The 24694-nt window shown below is 39.2% G+C and overlaps 1 protein-coding gene across 6 annotated transcripts in view; it reads right to left on the reverse strand.

The window, feature by feature from the left end:
• Positions 1-24694, reverse strand: part of Lyst (lysosomal trafficking regulator) — a 152838-nt gene that overhangs the window by 13167 nt on the left and 114977 nt on the right. For all 6 annotated transcript variants that reach the window (XM_075970201.1, XM_075970200.1, XM_075970199.1 and 3 more), the window contains 8 exons: positions 23637-23881; positions 19549-19615; positions 17972-18128; positions 13699-13839; positions 12460-12677; positions 9063-9293; positions 5593-5782; positions 2898-3034 (listed from right to left, as the gene is read on the reverse strand). In XM_075970201.1, the coding sequence (XP_075826316.1) occupies positions 2898-3034; positions 5593-5782; positions 9063-9293; positions 12460-12677; positions 13699-13839; positions 17972-18128; positions 19549-19615; positions 23637-23881 (1386 nt within the window). The remainder of the gene's footprint in view (positions 1-2897; positions 3035-5592; positions 5783-9062; positions 9294-12459; positions 12678-13698; positions 13840-17971; positions 18129-19548; positions 19616-23636; positions 23882-24694) is intronic.

Below are 24694 nucleotides of genomic sequence, written 5' to 3' on the forward strand. Positions count from 1 at the left end.
TACATGTCCTTGTGGTATGATTGAGCATCCTTTGGATATATACCCAAAAAGTGGTATTACTGGGTCTTGAGGAAGGTTGTCTCCTAAGACCTAAGATTTTCTGAGAAATCGCCACACTGACATCCAAAGGGGCTATACCAGCTTGCATTCCCACCAGCAATGCAGAAGTGTTCCCTTTACCCCACAACCTTTCCAGCATAAGTTGTCATCAGTGTTTTTGATCCTGGCCATTCTTACAGGTGTAAGATGGAATCTCAGAGTTGTTTTGATTTGCATTTCTCTGATGACTAAGGATGTTGAACATTTCCTTAAGTGTCTTTCAGCCATTTTAGGTTCCTCCGTTGAAAGTTCTCTGTTTAGGTCTATACTCCATTTTTTTATTGGATTATTTGTTCTTTTGATGAACAATTTCTTGAGTTCTTTGTACATTCTGGAGATCAGACATCAGACCTCTGTCTGATGTGGGGTTAGTGAAGATCTTTTCCTATTCTGTAGGCTGTCATTTTGTCTTGTTGACCATATCTTTTGTTTTACAGAAGCTTCTCAGTTATAGGAGGTTCCATTTGTTAATTGTTGCTCTCAGTGTCTGTGCTTCTGGGGTTATATTTAGTATCTCCTGTGCCAATGCATTCAAGTGTACTTCCCACTTTCTCTTCTATGAGGTTCAGTGTGGCTGGCTTTATGTTGAGGTCTTTGATCCATTTGAACTTGAGTTTTGTGCATGGTGATAGATATGGGTCTATCTTCTACATGTTGATAACCAATTATGCCAGCACCACTTGTTAAATATGCTTTCTTTTTTCCATTTGATATTTTTTGCTTCTTTGTCAAAAATCAGGGGTTCGAAGGTGTGTGAATTAATATCCGGGTCTTCGATTCAGTTCCATTGGTCCTCCTGTCTGTTTTTATGCCAATACCAGGCTGTTTTCAGTACTGTAGTTCTGTAGTGAGTTTAAAGTCAGGGGTTGTGATGCCTCCAGAAGTTCTTTTATTGTACAGGATTGTTTTGGCTATTCTGGGTTTTTTGCTTTTCCATATGAAGCTGAATACCATGCTTTCGAGGTCTGTGAAGAATTTTGTTGGGATTTTGATGGGCATTCATTGAATCTGTAGATTGCTTTTGGTAAGATTGTCATTTTTACTATGTTAATTCTACCTTCCCAAGATCTTTCTACTTTCTGGTGTCTTCATTTTCTTTCTTCAAAGATTTAAAGTTCTTGTCATAAAAGTCTTCCACTTGTTTGGTTACAGTTACTCCGAGATATTTTATGCTATTTGTGGCTATTGTGAAGGGTGATGCTTCTCTGATTTCTTTTTTTTTTTCTCCCCATTTTTTTTTATTGATAAAAGGAGGATAAAGAAAAGAAAAAAATAACAAATTTCCACCTCCTCCCACCAGCCTCCCATTTCCCTCCCCCTCCTCCCACTCTTCTCCCCCTCCTCCCACTCTTCTCTCCCTCCTCCCACCCCTCTCCCCTTCCCCCCACTCCTCTCCCCCTCCCTTTCCAGTTCTCAGCCCATTTATCATCTGTGTACAGGAAGGCTACTGATTTCTTTGAGTTAATCTTGTATCCTGCTATATTACTGAAATTGTTTATGCGTTGTAGAAGTTCCTTGGTAGAACAAAATTCCTCATTCTTAACCATGGAGGTATCATTCAAGTTTGGCTCAGTTCTCCTCATGTCCTCACTGATGTTCCTTGACAGCTGTTGATGCCAAGCACTACATGCAAAAACTGAGCGACACCTGGCCATGAATGCATTTGTCAACATACTGGAAGAGGTAGGATATATTATATAACTCACTCCCACTCTGTTTTCTTTCCCCTTGCAATTCATAACAATTCCATAAAGGAGGCAGCAAGCAACAGACTTATTCTGCAATATGTTTTTGTGTTTTCCCTGATTTTGCAGACTCATTTGCAATTTAATTATACTGCCAGCTTTGTTATGATTCATCATCAGTTGTTTGCTGGATACATATTTCTCTCTGTATAAAATGCTCCAATATGATTCAAAACAAAAAACCCTTATTAACATTTCTGATAAGGTTGTTTTTCACTGTCCCTTTATTCTGGGTTCTTCTGGCTCTGGATAAGTCCAGTAACAAATGGTGGAGGCCTTCTTTTCAGCTAATAAAACTGGCAGAGCCATTTTTGCTTTTGCTTCCAACCACTCCCAAGGATGGGAACACTTTAGTACAAATGAACAGGTAGCAGGTATTTCACAGTCAAGGGAAGAGAAGTCAGATAATGGTCAGAGACCGTCCCATGGGAAGACGGACAGAGACAGAAGGTGGCTGTGTGTTCAATTCAGAGCCTGTGGTGGCTGTGGCAGTACCATGTGGCTATAAGGTATGCACAGCAGACAATCTTTATAAATATCAGCAGCACATGTACAGCAGCTTTCTGAGGGATAATTGTACATTGGATAAGCCTAGTTTTAAAGAGGAGGAAAGACACTCTTAGTTTGGAAAGGCTAAGTTATCTGCCAAAGATTATGCAGTCAATCACTATCAAAGCTGGGAGCACAACACAGCTCCAGGAAATGAGGGTCAGCGTCCTCTTGCTTCATCAGATGCTGAACCTGGGCTATTTAGGGAAACCCAGGTAACGAAGATGATACTATGGTTACAGAAAATGACCTAGTTGCAAAGCCAAATGGATCCAGGATGAAAGGAGCTCATTTTGTTTAAACACTGGGCCCCAAATTGGTACACAGAGGGGTTCATGACAGCTCTCTCAATAAAGAAACAGGCAAAACCAAACTGTGGGACCTAATCAGATGAGCAGGGACTATGACATCTACAAGTACTGCAAATAGCAGTGCCAGCTGGCCTCCTTCATTCTTCCAAGACACTGAACTTGGTTGGCATGCAGTCCTTATGCCCAAGCTTACCTGGTGCTGCTGTGAACTCTGAATGAAGTTGATTGGTGGCTCACTCTGCTTACTTTTCAGTCGTAAGATGTTGTCAGCATACCCCCAGCTCAGAATAGCGGACCACTGAATATCTGTACTGTTCATGCTTCTCACACCTCAAGAGAAGGGGAAATCAAGTATCTAGTTGTCACCACAGTATCACGTGACAGCTCAGACAGTGACAAGTCAAAGGCTGCTGACACTTATATAGCAGAAAATATACTCCGTTCAGACAAGATCATCTTCACCTCCCCAAGATAGAACAATCTTGGTTTTAGTCCTTCAATAACAGTGAAATCCTAAGGGTGGAATTATCTTCTTAGATAAATTTTAATAAAGACAAAACTAATAAAATTTTCTCTGTTCATACTCTGAGACTCCTTTTCTTTAGAACTTAAACATGAACTAAATACTTGTTAAAATAACTTTTTATATATCTATTGCCGAGTAGTCAGCATGAACAACTTTGAACAGCAGAAAGTTAACTCTGCTGGGGAGAACCATACCTTCTCTGAGCAAGGGATTCATGCTGCTCAGTTGAAGGATCTGACATGGCACATTACCACTCGAGAGGGTTTTGGTCTCTTCTCTGTTTTTAATAGCATAGCACTATGCCCTTTTGGTATAAAGATGTGTACATTCCATGTTCTTTTTTGGGACTTTCTGATGTCTACACATGTGCCTTACAGTAAACACAGGAGGAAGATTGAGGTGTGACTGTCCTTGAAACATGCAATGTTTAAACTAACGTAGAGAGTTTTCAGGAGAGAGAATGTACTTTGTTGATCCCAGAACGTGGCAGGACACCCAGCACATGGATGAACAAACAAATAGTTCTTAAATGAATTAACAACACATTGAAAATATAATTCACAGACATTTTTTTCCTAACAGTCAAACGTAGGCATCAGTTTCACAACAAAAGAACTGAGACGTGCTCACAAAATACAAGCTCCTCTACATATTAGCAGCTGGGAGGAACCATGAGCCACGGGTCTGAGAACCCTTAGTGTATCTAGTTTATAGGACCTAAGAGTGGGATTGCCTTCTTTTTCACTGGGTGTTTTGACTGGGATTTACTTGACTCGGAGCTAGAGAAAGAAACTTTAACTCAAATAATGAACAGTGGATTTTAGAAAATCGCAATTTGGGTACATGTAGGTCTGGACTCAAGCTCTAGTGGTTCACAACGGGCTATGAATGGGACAAAGAGAGAAAGAGAGTGCACTTGATAATAAAGCCTTTGGACAGTTCTGAGGCACATTTCCTAAGAAAGTGGTCTTAAGATCATTAGGCGCACCCTGTGCAGCTGTCTCTTAAGATAAACAGCCACATAGAGCCATAGTATTTAACATCACCACTCAACATGTCCAGCTGCTACCAGAACTCTTAACACCCATCTGCAAGATGTAGTCAGTTGTCAATCAATGCCTTCTGTGATGCTTCTGTGGACTGTTATGGTTTAGGGAAAAGCAGTGACCACTGACGATCCCTGGTCCAGGAGGGTTAAAGCCAATTAGATTCATGTAAGTATTAATACTTATAATGATCCAGGTCCTATCTTAATCATTCTCATACATCATTTTGAGTCTTCACAATAATTCACCCTGGGAGGAAATACATTAGGTATTCCTATTTTTATAGATCAAAAGTCATGATATGGAAGGCCTCAGGCAACTTTCCCGAGGCTACACAGGTAGTAAATAGCAGAGTTTGGATACAAACTAAGGAGCGATGCTTCCAGAGGTTATAGTGTAGTGCTTCTGTGCACATACCTAGACTGACTAATCCAAAGCTCTCTATGGAGAGGCAGAGCAAGGGCCTGGGATTTAGTGACAAACAGACACTAGGTTGAGAATGACATGGTTCACATCTAAATCCCATAATGCTGAGTAATTAGGTGCTGACAAAGCAGGTGTAAAGGAGGACCACGGAGCAGAGCAACCTGTCATGAACATGAGCATCCTCAGCCATTCATGTCCACACTTAGGCCAAGCAGGAGGGACTCTACACTAGAGAATGTTAGCAGGAAGAGCAGAGGGATGTCCTCAGTTCTCCAGGGTCTGGGTGACACTCTGAATTATGAAATGACCCATACCACATAGTGCTGTTCCATACTCCAATGCTTCTGAGCTGGAGGTAGGAACAGAAGAGCTGCTTTCCAGGGCATCTCTCTATACTCATCACTCCCATTTGTATGTGTAAACCCACAGTTGCATCTGAGGAGGCGCTGGATCTGTCTGCTAATGCATCTGTCCATCTTGCGGATGGAGAGCTCGAATGTGCATATTTCTATCAGGTTGACAATGTTTTCATCCTGTGAGTACAGACATTTGTTCTCAACTCCCTCAAACTCCTTTTATTTTAAATGGCAGTGCATTTAACCTTCATTTTTTAATGTACTATATTTTAATGTCTAGCCTGCATTAAGTAAACACAATTGCAGCACTTGGGAGGTAGAGAGAAATGGATCTGAGTTCGAGACCAGCTTGGTCAACAAAGTGAGTTCCAGGACAGCCAGGGCTACACAGAGAAATCCTGTCTGAAAAAGCAATAAAGAAACAAACAAACAAAAAACAAAGTAACAATTTTGAGCAGCAGCACAGGTAAACTGGTGACAGTTAAATCTCAAAAAAAAAATGCCCAGACTGATCCTCACTGTGGTTCACTTTACCTTGCTCCTTGCTGTAGGTCATCAGAAGACAGAAATTTCGGGATAAACCACAGATGGCTCTGGTGGGCAGTGCTTGGAGGGAACCAAATCTTTCCCCATGGGGCTGGCTGAAGCAGACCACAGGTACTGGAGCACTGGGGGAACCTACATACTCGCCCCACTTCAAGCCTTTTATCCATGACAAAGGGCTCTAAAACCAAGGAAAGTCAGGTTTATTATTTTTTTCAAATAAAAAGTGGTAGATTAATAATTACAATATAAATTCTAAAAAGAAAATAATTAGATTATAAACTCTTTGAGGGCAAGAATTGTGTTAAATATTTTATTTCACCATGTTTACCATATAGAAAAGTGTTTATTTGATTTTTATTCTGTGGCTCTGGCCTAGCTTGAATGAAAATGCCTGCTATTAATTCAAACAATTTTGAAATTCAACAAAGAAAACAAATTTTTACTAGACACATTTCTTTTAGGCTAGCTAAAATACCTAAAGTTGGAGTATCAGTGGATTGACTTTGAAGGATGACAAGTCACAGTCAATTTCTGGTGACAGAAATGAAGACATGAGCATTGAAGAGCTCACTCAGCCACAACTTTGGAATTAGGATACCCCTGCTTCATGCATGTCTAGACCACTGCAGTTTCTCAGAGGATGCTCAGGGTTTATTATGGAGTATATTGAGAAGGCTAGAGCACTCAATGCTCCAGAGAGGGCTAGTAAATCCCAGAGAAGAAAGTGTTGTCCAACAAAAACAAAGGAAGAGATGGGCTTGAGGAGCAACAGGCTATGAATACAGAGAGGCGAGAGAAGACTAGTAAAGACGGCCACACATCTGCCATGAACAGGAACCAAAATCCTTCCTCCATCTAAACAAAAATAATTATCAAGAAGAAAATCCAGGAAGGGGAGAAAACAGTCCTCAGAGTTTTTCCCAACAACTTTATTCTTCTACTCTCTTTTTGACTGTTAAACTCTATTCATCTCTTATTAATAGATTCTGTTTTAGACATTTAAAAATTTATTTTCTAATTTCAAAATTTCAGAGTAAATGCTACACAAACCTAATGAAAACAATATACTAAACAAATTCCAGTCATTTCTGTAACACTATCAAATAATTTTCAGCGTATTTTATCTCGTTTTTCCATCTGAATGAAGAAACAGGCATTGTTGACCTACACACAATGTTTAAAAAGCATGTCAGTCAGTGCTCTGTTTCTTCTTACTTAGATCACTTATGGGACCAAGTAATATGCAGTGCAGTGTTACAAGGCATGGAGGAGTCGCAGAGCAGGCACCTTTGGCAAGGCTGAGCGGCAGGGTGGATCCTGTGGAAGAGGGAGGCTAATACGGGTATCTTGAGAACAAGTTCTCTCTAAAGCCTTCATTCAGCCTGTCTACTCTGAAGTCTGTAAAAATAGGTGTCAGACTCTGGTTAAGACTGACCATTCATAATTCCTTGCCTGAAAATGTTTCTCGTATGAATTGCAGAGTTTAAGCTATTTTGAGTTACTTACAAAGCTAACCATTTTTGAGTTACAAACAAACACTAAGCATTGTATCGTGGCTGTTTTATATTATGCGACATGAGAAAAGAGTGCCTTTCCTAGGTGCTGCTCATGCAGCTCTGACTGTAACGTCTACAAGGAGCAAGTTCACACACGTGCAGCTGCGTTGCATGGAGGACCCTTTTCAGCACAGCATTGCTGCTGTATGTCAGAGCTGTGCAGCTGCCACCTGAAGGCCATGGTGCAGCACTGTGTGGGAGGTCCCACTGTTCAAGCAAAGAAAAACTGTGACATTAACGCCACTGCACATGGCAAGCCAAACGCTAAATAATCTGTCTCTGAAGTCATTCATTTAGTAAAATAGTGAACGCCCATTGTGTGCCAAGCACTTCTCTAGAACCTGCAGACACAGTGATGAGCAAGTCAAATCACATCCTTTTCCAATGGTGTTGCATTCAGGTAGGGATGGAGAGACAGACAAAACAAACACTTAAATGTTTGTTAGGGGTGAAAGTGTTATGAAGCAAAACAGAGAGGAGAAGACAGAGAAGAATGGAGCTTCTGATTTAGACATGGGGTCAGGGAAGGAGGGGTGATCTGAACAGAGGCTTTACTGAAATGAGACATCCAAATGGGATGGAGGAACAGTCAGTGTGAAGGTCTTACAATGGGAACGAGGCAGGCTGGCATTATGCTCCTACTGCCAGCAGACAGACTGCCTAGTGCTTTTACATACATCACCCTTAAATAGCTAATTAGTACCAAGCACAGTTCAGGCCTAGAATCAAGCACTAGGAGACAAAGGCAACCCAGCACTCTGCAGATCTCCAGCTCTAAGCTGGTCTGGACTACACAGTGAGACCCTGTTTCAAGAGGTCAAAATCATCCAATCAAACCCCTAAAACCAACATCTCGTTCATTAATTAGCAGTAAGTATCACAGTAAATTAAGTGTAATTTATTAAATTTCAGAAATATACTGTTATATTATGCTGACATGCTAAAATAATATATTATAGTTTAAAATAGCAACTCTGGTAATGGATAAAGACTCATGAGCCTTTAAAAATAACAAAGTAAAAATCCAACTTTCTACAAAATGAAAATTCAAAATTTCATTACTAGACTGGCTCTAGTAATTGAATGGTTTCTGTTTGTATTTAACATGCCAAACTCACAGATCTGAGCTATAAGCATGAAAAATTTATATCTATATTTCTAAGATATTTAAGCAATATCCTTACCAACACATTATCAAAACAAGCTCTGAAAATTCTTTACTGACGGTGGACCACCGATTCATGTAGTTGAGCAGACTGCTTGGTTTATGTTCAAAGCCTCTTCCCTCCCTTTTATTCTCAGTGGCTTCCTCCTACAAGCACTTTGCAACATTCTACAGTTTAAGTTCTAGTACCTTATGCTACTTTTATATGAAGAACTTAAATGAAGGCTAAAATTGCTTTTCCTTTTAAGGCCTGCTTGCTTCAGCTTTCCATTACAAAGGAAAATTATGCCTAGTTCTTCTTTTTAGAGACAAAACTTCCCATTACTACTATCTGGGGAGGTACTTCTGGTTAGTGCTTTTGGTTAAAGATGGCGACTAGGCCCAGCTGTGCCATTTCCACAGTTACCAGCTGGCTCCTTTTATTTGTACAATCCTATTTAGAAGTCTACTTGGTGAGGCTTTCCCTACTAATAACCCTTCTGTGCTCCCTGAAAACAATTTCTGTCTGCCCCCAAATACTTCTTTTCCCTGGGCGTGCATAGCATACTCCCCATGTCACTGGTGCAGCATCCACTGCACGCAGACCCCTGCTCTACTGCCCCTGCCGCCTTGCACTGCTGGTGCTTATCTGTAGGCTAGGACCACACTATTCATGTCGGCACGCCCATGCTAAGTGAGGGGCATGGGAGGAGTCCAACCAAGTTTTGCTGAAATTTGCTGAAATCAAAATAACGTACCGGATAAGTGATTTCCTTGATTGGTTCTCGGGTCTCTCTGAAAGCAAACTGTACCAACAAGCCAACAGCTGCTGGAAGCTCTCCTTCGATGTTGAGCTTGGCTCCAGGTCGGCTGGCATGGGCTGTGTGGAACAACTGACGAGGGGTTTGCCCATAGGTTTTTATCATGGTTTCCAAAGCTCGTCTCTGCACTGGATCTTCAACTGCAGACACATCCATTCCAAAGTATGTCTGCAGAGGAAACCGTCAAAAAACAAGGCATCAGCAGGGTGATATTGGAGTTTGTCATGATGCTGGAAAGAAAACAATCTGCTTCATGTTTTAGGGAATGGTACTCTATTTTGATGCAAACTATTTAAAAATGTTTTTGATCAAATTAACTTATCTGTATTGGTCTTACTAGGATCAGACAGTAATAACAAATATTTCTTAATATGTGAACAAAGTAAATACATCCTGTCTAACTGGGATTAATTAGGTATGTTTATAAAACATTTCAAATTTAAGGCCCAAAAATGTAATAGAAGATACCAAATAAATTATAGAAGAAACTGCATGTCCAAAGTAATACATGGGAAAATGCAAAAGTTATACTGTAATGTAGATAAGTGAGTCCATAATGGAAACCAGCAGTGAATATAAAAAACCACCAAGGAAGGTTCCAGGTGAGTAACGGAAATTGCATGTTCCTGATTGGCATTGTACCTCTGAGAGTCTGTCCTATGTACCCTGGAACTTCGCTGTTCTAAAGCTATTGGTCATTAGTGCTGTACATCTATCCCTGTGAACAGTCCAGGACTTAGTATCTAATCAATTACAGCAATCTTCACACACGAATATGGCATTCGTACAAGTTTCAAAATGAAATTTCCATGGCACTTCAGAAGTTAAATAACCTTCATGGTTACTCAACTTAGACTACTGGTCTCAAAGACTTCGTGAAAAACATTTCAGTTAGATGAGTTACCTTGTATATTTCAGTTTCTAGGTACATTTTAAATCAGAATTACTGAAAAGATGATGTAAAATAATGTGCACAGAAGAGGGTATACTGAGGTTAATGTTTAAGTTCATGATCGCTCTAAATGTTGTATTTCAGGGTCAACTATGAAAGTAGCTCAAAAATTATACCCAGGTCTTTGCCTTTATTTCATACTTGATGGCCCGCATCACACTACCTCAGAACACGGTGACTAGACGTATGGAGCATTTTGAGCTGAAGAATGAATGTGAGAAGGACTCTGTCCTTTCCCTGAAGCTGCTCATAAAACCGAGAGAGGGCTTCTAGCCCATTTCCTGAAGCAAGTCAGGAGCAGCACGTGTCCCTCCATGGAGAAAAGGAGCAGCCTCACATCCGGAGAATGATGACGGCACACGCAGAGGACATAGCCAGAGGCTTCCCTATTTGCCGTTCACCTGCTTGACTCACACTGCTTTGTGTCACACACTCAGAATGCTGGGCTCCCATCAGCTTTAGTATAAGATCTCAGCTCTCAGCACTCGTTGGGGATGTCCTTTCTTAGGGACTCTGGTGTTAAACAAGTTTGTATCAGGTCAGTCTTTGTGTTTTTTTTCTTGCTAATCTCTGTTTTGTTGGAGTACCCAACAAGGAACCTAAGATGGATAGAAGAAATATTTTTCCTCCTCTATTTATTACTTTATTTTTTGATAAATTACACTCTTATTTGTGAATCAAATGATAACATTTTCCTTTTGTAAAAAAAAGTGCTCTCTTCATAAAAATCTTCTTTTAGAGCCACTAAAAAACCGTTTTATTCTCCTTTCTAAGGCTTCCTTGGAGGTATCCAAAGTAATTACAGAGAACAATGGACTAAAATGAAAATTTTATTTTTGGACCACCCTTTGGGCATGGATTTCTGGTATAAACAAGCTCAGACATAGAATACTTGGAGTATACACTTAGCTGTATTTGTTACAAATACTTTCAGATCTGTATCATCTACACAGACACCACTACAGAGCAAGCCCACAGTTAATCAATTTACCTTGCTAAGTGGAAATCTGGGCAGCCAGGTGTCACATAGTGGATAAGAGATGATCTGTTGGTCTGCACTGAGTAGGAGCATGTAGAGTCAGGACAGTCTTTGTGTTCTGCCATTTCACCTCCTAGTCCTTCAGACATGACCTTTCATCCATTTCACTGGGATTTTTCCTAACACACGCAGAAACCTACCCAACCCACCTTTCTCCCTGTTACTTCTACTCAGCCTAGTTAACTCTGTGCCCTGGGAGCCTAGCATAACAAGTGTTTCCTAAGTCTACAAGGAAACATAAACTAGTACCTGTGGAAATTAGCAACTCTACTCTTGGGAATTAGAAGCTGTCTTAAATAGGGATAGTAGTGGCCATTACAATCATAGAGAACCTCATGACTTAAATACAGTTAATACCTTATTATTCAGGAGAGAAAAAGATTAAAAAACATGGCTAATATTAAATTACTGGAATAATATGTAAGTATAGAAAAATCGTTGAAGGTGGTCTTGATAAATGATAATGCTTTCCTTTTTAGGAAATGTGCTTTCTTTTCCAAAAATATCCTCTATTAGAGACACTGTAAAATGTAAAATTTCTAAATGCTAAAAGCAGAGGAATCACATTTTACATATTCTCTAATAAGGCAAACGTACTGTTTCTGTTATGAAGAAAAACAATGCTTTTCATAACGGGCACCCGGAGAAGTATGTGGAAAAGAGCTAACACAGCAACTGGCCACTTTCCTTGGCCAGCTCTGCTGCCTCCTTGGCTGGTGTCTGGGAGCTGGGATTTCACGAGTCTTCCCATGATTTCCTAAGTGACGAGTATAGCTCACTCTGCCTACACCATGCAGACAATGAGGTTCACGTTCAACACTCTTATTCCTTCTGGGTCTGGCATTTCAGCACATAGCAGGCAGATGGTTTCTAAGTGACCATTCCCAAGGAGATACAGAACTCTGAATCGCTAGACAGCTTCCCTGACAGAAACCACTTCACATGTGTCACCAAAGCGCCTGGAGAGCAAGCATGCTCTGTGGTGTAGTGGGGGAGTCAGGGGTGTGTGCCTGCTTCACCCAGACTCTGTTCACGGCTTCTTTCCTTTGCTAAGTTATGCTTTGCATCCTTCATTGTCACAGTCAGCTACAAACTGAGTCCACATATTTATTTAGTAAGTCACTGAATATGAGGGTGGTTTTGGAGAATCCCAACTACAGCATCTAAGACACTTTTAAAGAGATAAAATATAAAATCTGAAAAACCTTCCGTAATAGTAGTAACAGCTTAGTGTAATTGCCTCTTTGATGACTTGGGTATTTTAAAGAAACAGCTTAACAGGCAACCTTAAAATACTGAGGTTCTAACTTAAATGAGTGCAGATTCTTTGAAGAGTCACTTACAGCAGGATGGAAAACATTGATGGCTTGCACAGAAGCCTTTCCCTTTTGCTTGTAGCCAAACACCAAGTCAATCCAGTGACATATGTTTTGGGATACGTGGTCAGATTCTAGGGCCTGCCGGTGAATGAGGATGAACAGCCGAGGATCATTGCGCGCCCACGGAGGAAGGTTGACGTGGTTAACCCGTTCACCATTCTGACGCACACCAAAGTCAAAACCTGAGGAAGATTAATAGACAAGGCTTGTTATTCAGCTCACAGACTGTAAGAGCTCTGGCAAACAGATGACGGTGCACTACAACCCCGACGGCAGCAACAAGATGAACTGCTGCGCTAAGGTAGGAATCACTGCTCATCTACTTCTTTCTGTACCAACAGGAACAGGACAGACACTAAGCCAATTCAAACTGGGACTTTCAACTTTACCCTTTGTCCACTTGTAACAGGATGACAAAAAAGCAGAAAAATCAGTGCCCATAAATTCCAGTACCATACTCACCCTACTTCAAACACAGAAAGTGCTTAAATACCTATTTAATTATAAACTTGGTTAAAATCAAATTAAAGATTTGTATACGCATTTCTAAATTGTTGGTATTTTCATAAACTGAGAACTATATATTTAATAAATATTAATATTCTGTAGTTTAGAAACCCATTACAGAATAGACACCACCTTGAAATGAGTTATCACAGTATAGTGATTTTATGGGCAATGGTAGAGGCCTGTTCTGACTTCCTTTCTATTCAGCATTCTTGGCCCAACAAAAAATATAACTCACTGACTAAAAAGTTTTTGTTTTGTTTTGTTTTTTGAGACAGTTTCTTTGTGTAGCCCTGGCTGTCCTGGAACTTGCTCTGTAGACCAGGCTGGCCTCAAACTCAGAGATCTACTTGCCTCTGCCTCCAGAACAGCAAGGGCTACTCAAAGAAACCCTATCTTGAAAAACCAAACAAAAAACAAAAACAACAAAAAATCCACACCATACCAAACCTAACATCCCAAAATAGCAGCAGCAGCAGCAACAAAACAACATCAACAACACAGTTCTCCAAATGTAGCCTGTTGGGATAAGGAACCCAGAGCTGGCAGTAGTCAGTCTTTAAAAACATCAGAAATCCTCAATCTCACCTGAAAATAAAATTCAAATTTCAAGTCCTAAAAAGGCTACTTTTACTTCTGGACAATGATAACCCCACCGCATACCCTCCAAACTCTGTGAGAAATGATCTGCTGTACCTTCACGGTTCACTAGGAACTCAGGAAGATAGAAAAACTCTGGAATCAGCTCCTTCACATCAGTCATAGATTCAAACGACGAGAGGCGCCAAGTTGTGTTTGTAGAATGAAAAGTTCTGTCTGGAATGTCGAAACTTTGATCTAAAAAGAAATTCCAATAATAAAAACGAAAAGTCTGTATTCCATTTGAAGCTTTCCATAATTTTTGTTGCTTCAAAAGTGATTGAAGAAATGGTCCTTTGGTTTATTTAAAATATTATTCAAATTCTTGAAATGACATTGTTTTCGACTGTATTATGGTTTCATCTCTTCTAAACAGAAGAACCTCTATCATTTATTTGGTTAAACGGCTACTATCTTCCTACCTAGTTAGAATGAAACTTTCACAAAATCAGGAGACTAGGGCCCCGTACACCCAGCACATAATGGATGCACAAAAATGATTTCTTTATTAAAGTGAATGCATAATTTTAAAGAAGGGGAAATTATGGGTTGCGGAGATGACTGGTGGCAAAGTAATACAAAAGCATAAGGACAGAAGTGTGATTCGAGCATGCATGTAAAACCAGGTGGGATGATGTATTTCTGTAACTCCAGCTTGGGGTGGTCAATGTGTGGGCAACACACAGAGATTCCTGGAGTTCACCGGTCACACAGGTTAGCTGAGTTGATGAGTTCTAGGTTCAAATGGGAAAATTTGAGGAAGACACCTGTTGGTGATCTGCGGCCTCCACAAGCAGGCCCATACATGCACGCTCCTGAACACACACACATGGTGGGGAGGAGGGGGAGTTGGGGTGGAAGGGAGAGGAGAGGAAGACGAAGAGGGAGGTGGAGTGTAAAGTTTGGTACATGCCTCTTTTCTTTATCAAGACTAAGATTTTTTTCCTTTTTTTTTAAAAGAGTGGGGTCACTGCTTTCTAACATTCAACTTTTTAGAGTACAAAATAATGTTTCATTATGACATTTTTCATACAGCATTTCATTGTAATTTTCTTGTATTTGGCTCTCCTATCATCCCCCTCCGTTCCTTCCTCATTCCCATTGCTGCCCACCCTCATGGTCCCCTGCAGATCGTCCCTCTTCTATTTTTAGGTTGTCTGTGTGTGTTGATACATTAGACTCTGCATGTAAAAGACAACCTGCTATTTATTACCTTGTTCTCCTCTCCTTCCCTTCAGAACACTTCCTCCCCTTACATAGTCCCTTCTACTTCTATACCACACACGCAGACACACATATTCTAAATTCTTCACAGAGAGAAAACATGCGATACTGACACTGCTTTTCAGATGCACCAACTCTGCACTTGAGCATTAACTAAAATTTTTATCAATTGATATAAAACTGAGTGTACTCACTCCTGTTCATTTTTTTCTAGAATAGACTATTAATGACAAAGAATTGAATTTTGTCCCTGTATCTTTTCTGTGAACAATTGCTAGTCTCCCAATCACAGGCCTGGAACATTAAGTGACTGCAAAGGCCAGTTAGAGAAAAGCAGCTGTGTGCATGGTTCTTAGGGACTCTGCTGTATTGTCTAAAGTGCCTCTGTACTTGCTGGAATCTGAGCATAGCCTCTTGCTGAGAATGTCACAAACTAATCTCGGCACCAAGCACAGCAGTTTCAAAGGCATGAGCTCATTTCTTTCTCCAAGTCTGCCTGCTCTGCTGAGCTACATTTTTCATTATCTTTATCGCTTTCCATCTACTATACTGAGCCAGTTAGCACTGGCTGGCCACTGAATCAAATCTGGGGAAAAGTAAGATTTATAATTTTTTTTCAGAAAGTAAGAAATGCCAGGTCATCATGAAGTCATGGCATATAGAGCTCAGACTAAGCAACTGTGTAACAAGAGTAACATACAATAGGTTTTGTTTCGGTTGTACAACTCTGTAGTGTTAAAACAATCCCACTGAAAATTGCTAGAATCTAGAATATGCATATATGAGATCAGCGGTTCTCAATGGGTAGGGCCTTTCCCCTTTATTATTTGGCAATATCTAAAGCTATTTTTAATTGTCATACATCGTAGGAGTCATGTACCACTAACACTGGTTGGTAGAAGCTAGGGATGCTGCTAAAATGTCCTGCAATGCACAGGGAAACCCTTGAGACAAAAAATTATGTAACTTAAAGTAACTATAGTGCTATGGTGGAGAATTCCTAGACTAACTCATTAGTTTAAAAAAAATTCAAAAACTAGCAAAATGCTAATGAAATGAAAGTAAATGAGGATTAAGGTAGTGTTAGGGTTTGAAAATAATTTATGAATAAATATGCAGTGAAGATCAAGACATGTAAGTGCATTCCTGTAATATCAGAACTTGGGAGGTATAGGCAGGAGGATCAGGATTCAAGGCTAATCTCAGCTACATAGTAAGTTTAAGGCTGACCTTGGCTACATGAGACTTGGCTTCAAAACAACAATGTACCTACTTAATGAAGAAAAACCTAATATTTTATATGAATATATTCATAACAACAATATAATAAAGATTGATGGCTGACTGGAAATTTTATATTGATAAAATTTTTGGGTTCCACTGAAAGAAATGGTTTGAGTTGTAGGGATGTTACTAGTACTGCAGTGTTTCAAACTACATTAAAATATTATTTTATTGTCTTTTCTTAAAACAAAATGACATTCACAAATGAATGTTCTTATGTTCAAAAAGATCTTCAAACAAAGGCACTCTTAGAATCCACCACTAGCAAGGGTGGTATAAACATCAGTTCTGAATGATCTCACTTGGATATGGGAATCCCTTGTACCAGACACACTCTCAACCTGAGATCAAGTTAACTAGGGATAAGTGGTTAAGGGAAAGCAAGACTGAGAGGAAGAACGGGACATGACAAACTAGAGCAACGGCTCCATGGGTAGGAGCCCTTACAGCACAAGCACTGAGGACCTGAGTTTGGATTCCAGTACCCACGTAAAAAACCCCAGAGTGGTCACATGTGTGTTTGTTACTCAGTGCTGTAGGACCCGGGAGAAAAAGAAGTATCTCTGGGATTTTTTGGCTGCCAGACTCACTCTAGGTTCAGTGAGATACCCTTTCTTAAAAGAATAAGGTAGAGGGGGCTGGAGAGATGGCTCAGTGGTTAAGAGCATTGCCTGCTCTACCAAAGGTCCTGAGTTCAAGTCCCAGCAACCACATGGTGGCTCAACCATCTGTAATGAGGTCTGGTGCCCTCTTCTGACTTTCAGACATACACACAGACAGAACATTGTATACATAATAAATAAATAAGTATTTAAAAAAAAAGAATAAGGTACAGGGTAACAAAGCAGGATACCTGATGTTCTCCTCTGGCTTCTGCAGGTACACTCACACTGGCCCATGCAAATACAGGGCCAATATTAAAAGCCCCATTCATAGACTAAGCATAGGGAATACAAATTCATTCCTCTAAGAATTTGTTTTAAGAATAAAAGACAAAGAAGTCCAAGAAGGGTAGGACAAACTGAATGGACAACGGTTTCCTAAACAGATATCTTGAGGGACAATTACAGAGCCAATACCTCAGTTCTCACTGTATAGCACGGTGAGTTTGCCCCATTGGTACACAGTGAATCCCTCGGTCTTCTTCAGGCTCTCATGCAAAGGGCTGAGCTAGATTACTAGGAAGCTTTTCTATAGTGATGATGCCAGTGTGTTCTTTATTAGCTAGTTTTCATAAATAATAACAATAGTTTCCTATAAAAGATTTTTATAAAAAAATTACATAAGCTGCAAAACCGTTGTACTTGAAATTATTATTGAAGTACAAGTCTTTAAAAAAGAGTTGAGCTGGGTGTTGTGGAACACACCTTTAATCTTATCACTCAGGAAGCAGAGGCAGGCAGTTCACTGAGTTCGAGGCTAGCCTGGTCTACAGAGCAAGTTCCAGGACAGTCAGGGTTACACATAAAAAAGCATGCCTCAAAAAACCAAACCAAACCAAAATCTAAAAAATACCCCCCCCAAAATAATTAAATGAAATAAAATTTATTTGAATATAATTTAACTGGTAAATTTTGCAGTTTGTGATTTAGAGCTTAATTTTTAAAAAGTCAATACATTTCTACAAAGTTAGATATGATCTCAGACAAGAGCAAGAAGATTTGACTACCATTTTTAAAAGGAGGATTTTAGTGACTTGTTAAGTAGAATTCTTTTTCCTGGGCTTGGTTAGTACAAATTTTCAAGACGCTAGTTAAGTTTTTTGCTGTTGTTATTTTAGTGATATAACATGAGTTTTGGTAGTTACAAAAGATATCCTTACCTTGATAGGCTAGAAACATTTTAGTAAAAGGAGGCATCCTGACCAGGAAGTGGAGCACGGTGCCGCTGTTGGAGTAGTGGGAGCCATAGTGGTAGGGTTGCACAGGAGGCATGGGGTCGTCTTCTCGGGCTCCTTTGCGATACTCTTCCTCCAAGTACTACAGAACAAGGACCAGGAGAATTCACAATTGTGTGCACCAAACATGACGAGTTTTCTCTTTCATTCTCCTCCACCTCTTCAACACTATTCTTGTCTTCCCAATCATGTCCACAGCCCACAGCCATTTTGAGCTCTAGGAGTCTCCTACTGACCCCTGGCCAAATGAGAACCACCCAGTTCTCTCTCTCTGCCTCCTCTCCTAGTCCCTCAAGAACACACCTGCTTTGCATTCTCACTCCTAATTACCAGCTCCAAATATCAACCTGGGGAGCTCAAAAACGGAGGGCTGATCCCACCACCACTGATATATTCTGAGTGCTTCTCTAGGAATTGAAATGTAGTAAGATGGCATCCATCACCACGGTTAACACAGTGGTGTGTGGTGGTTTTGCAGAGCATATACACATAAAAAGAAAACGATGATCTCTCCCATCTCCAACTCTCCTCACCACCAAGGAGGCAGCTCAGCCACCCATCTTTGTAGCTCTGTCTGCCTGATAGCAGAGTTGGAAGTTGTAAATTTTCAAGTAAAGTCTTGACTCCCACAGACTGTCATATTTTCAACTGCAGAAAATCAAATGGTGAATTTCAGGTACTTAGAAGGACATCTCTGGAATTGGGACATGAATAATATGGGAATATGAGAAAACTGCTTCTGCTGCTCCTATCATTACACTATTATGAAGAATATACTATGCGGTAAGCCAGTTTTGTAAGTTTCCGGTTGAATTTCATTAATATTAAATTATCAATATGGGTAACTCCTTTCTATTTAAATAGGTAATTTAACTCCTACCTAAAATGAATTAATTTTCTGAATATGTCTAGTGTTTAGAGTAGAAATAAATATATCAGTATTTAATATACAACAAATTAGCATGATTATATTAATGTATTACTATTATAAAGACACCAACATTTCTATATACTCAGAGGCAATGTATAGTTGTATTGCTGGAAATCTGTGATATTTATAAGAAATATAATTTTTATGCATTTGAAAATACAAGGGACAGCCAGGCGGTGGTGGCGCACACCTTTAATCCCAGCACTTGGGAGGCAGAGGCAGGCGGATCTCTGAGTTTGAGACCATCCTGGTCTACAAGAGCTAGTTCCAGGCCAGGCTCCAAAGCTACTGGGAAACCCTGTTTCGAAAAACCAAAAGAAAAAAAAAAGAAAACACAAGGGATTAAAAGCTTTCAAACTATGCCAAACAAAATGAGAATATACTTTTTTTCCATTCTTGGAAGGTGTTTCCATAGAACTAAGACAAAAATGATTTTCAGTTCATATAATTTCTAGTTCTAAAAGTAAAAGAAAATAAAAACACAGAAAAATATCTACGACAAACTTTAAAAAGTAGGTTCATATAGCTCCATTTTTCATGTATCAAAGAATTTAATGGAAACCAAAGCTACCTTGTATGTGTCAACATAGCGGTCTTCTTTCTCTTTATACTGCACAGCTATAGGCTTAGATAGGTTTCTACAAAAGAAGAGATGATAGAAAAATATGAACTCATTTGATACTGCCAGTATTCAGCTGCTCATGTCTTCATCCTGAAAATGAGAAATTGTAAAATGTGCAGTCCTTAACGTACATAAGCATGTTGCTTTGCAACCCACAATCACCATTCGAAATCATGACCTTATAAACTGCTAAGGAAATGCAAGTCCAGATCTGCATCTGCATAGTGAGTATCTGACTCTTCTGGGTGATGCTGTCATGCAGTGCCATGCAGGTGTGCGTGCACATGGCTATGTTAGGACTGGCGTTCCTACTATTAATGCAACACACCACTCTTAGAGGACAAAGAATGTCCTCACTTTTACCAACTATAAAACCTATCAGTGTCTCTGTATGGTGCATCTATGGGTAGAAGAAATAGCTCTGATGTGAGGGATCAGCTGCTCTGGCTAAGAGGCACAAAGGAAAAGACCATCTACAATGTCAACATCTGTCACTTTATCTAGACCAATAGCAAGCTTTGCCCAAGGTTCAGTAAATCAAACCCATCCTCCTTATTCAGATGTAATTATTTTTTTGAGACAAAGCCTCACTATGGAGCCCAAGCTAGCCTTAAGCTCACTTTGCAGTTCAGGCTGGCCTTGTACTTGCAATAGTTCCTACTGTCCTGATCTCCCTGGTGCTCTGCTGTGATTATAAGGATGTGTAACCACATCCCCATGGCACAACTTTTTTGAGACATTACTATTTCCTAAGGATGTGGAGTTAAGTAACATTAAATGTACATTCTGGTGACCCCTGTCTAGTCTTTGAGATGTCAAAAATTAAAATAGTTTTACAGAAGAGATGTCAATTTACATCACAAAATATGACGAAATTATCTTTTTTGCTTGTTTGTTTTTTTGTTTTGTTTTGTTTTATGAGGCAGGGTTTTCCGGTGTGTCCCTAGCTAGCCTGGAACTCACCCTGTAGATCAGACTGGCTTCAAACTCACAGATATCCACCTGCCTCTGCCTCCTGAGTGCTGGGATCAGAGGAGTGTACCACCACCACCCGACATCAAAGAAATTATCTTTAAGATCCTGGTATATATTTTTTATTCCTTAAGAATTTGGTAAGAATTACATTATTATGGGTTAAAATGAAGAAATTTAATAACAACCTAGTTGTTGCTAGGTGTGATTATACATACATTTAATCTCAGGACTTGGGAGGAAGAAGCAGATGAATCTCAGAGTTCAAGCCAGCCTGATTTACATAGCAAGTTCTAGGCTATTGAAGGTTAAATAGTGAAACCCTGCCTCAAACAGACATAAAAACAAACAGAAAAACAAACAAGCATAACAATAAATCCTTCAAAGAAATTACAGTTGGGTGAACAGAGAATAAACTAAAAAATCAGTCATGCTGCTATTTACTCATAGGTAAAACATTTGAGCATATATTTGTCCAGCTCTTTTTCTGCTGATCAGTGGGTGCCTATATATTTTTAAGCAAAAGAATAACTTACAAAATAGACTTCTCCAGTATTTTTTACATTGATTTATTTTGTATTAATGTATGTAATAAGTATGTGTGGGTATGCATGCTATGGTGTGCACATGGAGGTCAGAAGAACATTTGTGGGAGTTGTTTCTCTGTACCATGTGAGTTCCAAGGATCAAACTCAGATCCTCAGACTTGGGAGCAAGTCTGATTTGATGAGTTATTTCACCAGCCCTACTTTTTGAATATATTCAAATCTAATGCTGAACCTTCAGGCTGTTTCTGGAGTTTAGATACTTTGAAAAATTACAGGAGTACCACGTTCTTAGCTAAATCTTTGCATACAGTGCCAGATACCAAAGCAAGCAAAGAACCAGGCAAGTTCAGGGCCCAGCCCTCAAAAACAACTGCTGGTTAAGTTAGAACCTTCATGTTTAGCATTCCCAAGAATAATTCCTAGAAGTTACTTGCTAAAACAGAATATATACATCTAACAGTTTTTTTGGATACACACTGTCAAACTGCTTTCCAGAAAGGCCACATATATTTATACCAGCAATGTGTGAAATGTTCAAATGTCCAACAGCAGCGTATAATATCTAAAAGACAGACAAGATACCATAGTGCATTAACTTGAACCTGATTTCTTAAGAAAAGACCAACTCAGGCCTATTTTGGAGGCATTATAATTAAAATATTTATGAATATCCCAAGTGGAATACTTGAAGTGAATTTTTCTTTAAATAAGAGAACTTTTTAAAAAAATAAATAAAATATTTGAACTTGGGCTACCTCGTTTCTTTAAAATAACAGTTTGTTCAAGAAAGGCAGAAAAATTCTAAATACTCTTCCTTTAATTCTCAAACTTCAAATTAAGAAATTATTTCCAAAGGTACCAATGACCTTGTCTGATGCCTCCACACCATGTGTGTTTATATGCATGTGTACACAAGTATGTATTTCAATTTTTTTTAAGTATAGAATGAACATTCTTAATCTAGAGATCTGAAATCCTAAATGATCCTAAACTCAAAGCTTCTTACATACCATGCATCAAAACCAGCCAGACTTCAGAGCATCTTAGATTTGATATGTTCAACTGGTAGTCTGCAAATATTCTAAAACTCAGGAACTTAAAAATACTTAGGATCCTAAACATTTTGGATAAGGGACGTGTGGACTATACAATGATTAAATAATGTATTTTTTTCATTTCAAGGGGTTTCATCTACTTGTTCTTGTTGTCATTATTCTTTTGGATCCTCAGAGAGTGCTATCTTTGATAATGAGAGTCTATTAAGTTTGTTTCTATGTTGTTTCCTTGTTCTCCAATACAAGATATCCTAAACTCAGCTTCCACGTTTTTCTTCTCTTAAATTTAGAAGAAATAAAAGGATTAGTGTGCTGGCTAGTCTTGACACAAGCTAGAGTTATATGAAAGGGGTGAACTTCAACTGAGAAAATGCCACCATAAGATCCAGCTGTAGGGCACCTTCTTAATTAGTGACTGTTGGGAGAGGGCCCAGCCCACTGCGGATGGCTTCATTCCTTGGCAGGTTGTCCTGGGTTCTTTGAGAAAGCAGGATGAGCAATCTATGATGAGCAAGCAAGTAAGCAACACCCTCCATGGCCTCTGCATCAGCTCCCACTCCAAGGTTCCTGCCCTACTTGAGGTCCTATCCTGGCTTCCTTAGATGACTATCAGCAATATGAAAGTGTACGTTGAAAAACCCTTTCCTCTCCAACTTGCTTTTTGGTCATGGCATTTCATCACAGCAATAGCAAACCATAACCAAGAGAGATAGGAAACCATCCTTATGCAATTTCTACTGAAATAATTGATCCAAGCAATAAAGCCATGGATAAACTATTAGATAAAAGTTCTGTGTGAACCTGTACCTACAAATCATCATAAGCACCCCCAGTGAGGGGCATTACAGCCTTCCTGGTGACAGGTAGGACATTAAGTTTACACAGCCATCTATGATGGATTCCTCCCAAAATAAAGGGTAAGTTGAATACAAGTAAGCCTTTTAAGCTAAGCCCTGCTCTCTGGCAAAGAGACTACTGGAACAAATGCTATTATGCTGCAAAAACTGAAAAAAAAAAAACAATACTTAAAGGTCTTTCTAGATTTTGTTTTCACATATCGGCAATCAAACGCAACAACTATACTTGATTTAAAATAACCTATTATAAAAGGCATTGTCGAGATAAGCAGGAGACAATGAATATGGATGGTATGTTATATTATCAGGATTGTTAATTTTCTTAGACAGGATAATAGCACTATAATAATATAAAGAAATACCCTATCGTTACAAAAGATGTATACAGTAGAACTCAAGAGTTTACACAACTAGATTTTCTGAAATAAGATGATGCAAGTTTGGTAAAATCTTCATAATTCACAATTGCTGAATTGGGAAAGATGAATTATAAAGTCTTCATTAATCATTAAATTTTTGTGCATCATTGAAAATTTTCAAAGTAAAAACTTTAACCGCATAAATTCAGCATGTAGGTGGACCCAAAATGTGATGCTTTTACTTACCTATAGATAGATGGATCATTGAGGTCAAGTGTTTCACTAACATAGTCAGAGAGGATAAAGGGGAACACAGGGTATTGCATGAGATCATTGAAGGATCGGCCAGCATGCTTGTTTAAATGAGTCAAATATTCAAAATTGGTAATTTGTCCAGTATACCACAGGTTTGTCAGAGCAGTGATGTTGCCATACTCCAGAAGATTGGGGAGGTTATTTGTGAGAATGTTCTGGTATACATCATCACGAACCTAAAAGGGAAGGAGAAAATAAGATATTTTTAAGTTTATTGATATGTCCCTAGAGAACCTGAAATTTTCCCAGGAATATATCTGCATTAACTCTAATGCAGTTTCCTTCCAGAGGCAGACTATCAGTCATTAGCCTTACCGCTGGATACATCTGCTAGTAAAATTATCTGGCAGAAATTTCTGTGTTATCTGCTCATAATTCCCAAGGAAAAGTTATGCACAGAAGTCACTCAGACATAGATACTAAAAACAAAATATTCAATAAAGGTGCAGCATGATGGTGTAGACAGAGTGGTATTCTGCACTGACAGACTGATTGCATCAGAACAGATCTGGTCTGTGTGTTCCTGCTAAACCTTTCAAGCCATTATTATATCAGTAATATGGAGGTCATAATGTTTACCTGACAAGAATTAAATACAATGTCCTATGTAAGCAGGATACAAACTCACTACCTACTGAAAACAAATAGGATCAATCTCTCAACTCTTGGGATTCTTGAACTGAACCCAGGACCTTGTTCATTCTATGTAAACATTCTACCACTGAGCTACATCCCAGTTCCATAGAAACTTTTTTCAGAGATTAATAAAAGTCCTGTCATATAAAAGGGGTTTTCTGAGTCTTCCAAAATAAACAAATGAAACTCAATGGGTTTGGAAAACCCACCTCAAAGTCTACATGTTCAGGAGTAGAAAGAAGAGCTCCTGATGTGACAATGAGAGGTAAGACAGAAAGGAAATGACAAGAAAGAGAAAATGTAGGGACAGACAGAAACACAGTGCTAACAACTGAAACTGTCACCTAAAATCA

Source organism: Microtus pennsylvanicus, chromosome 4 (genome assembly GCF_037038515.1).
Source record: "Microtus pennsylvanicus isolate mMicPen1 chromosome 4, mMicPen1.hap1, whole genome shotgun sequence".
In the NCBI taxonomy this organism is placed as follows: domain Eukaryota; kingdom Metazoa; phylum Chordata; class Mammalia; order Rodentia; family Cricetidae; genus Microtus; species Microtus pennsylvanicus.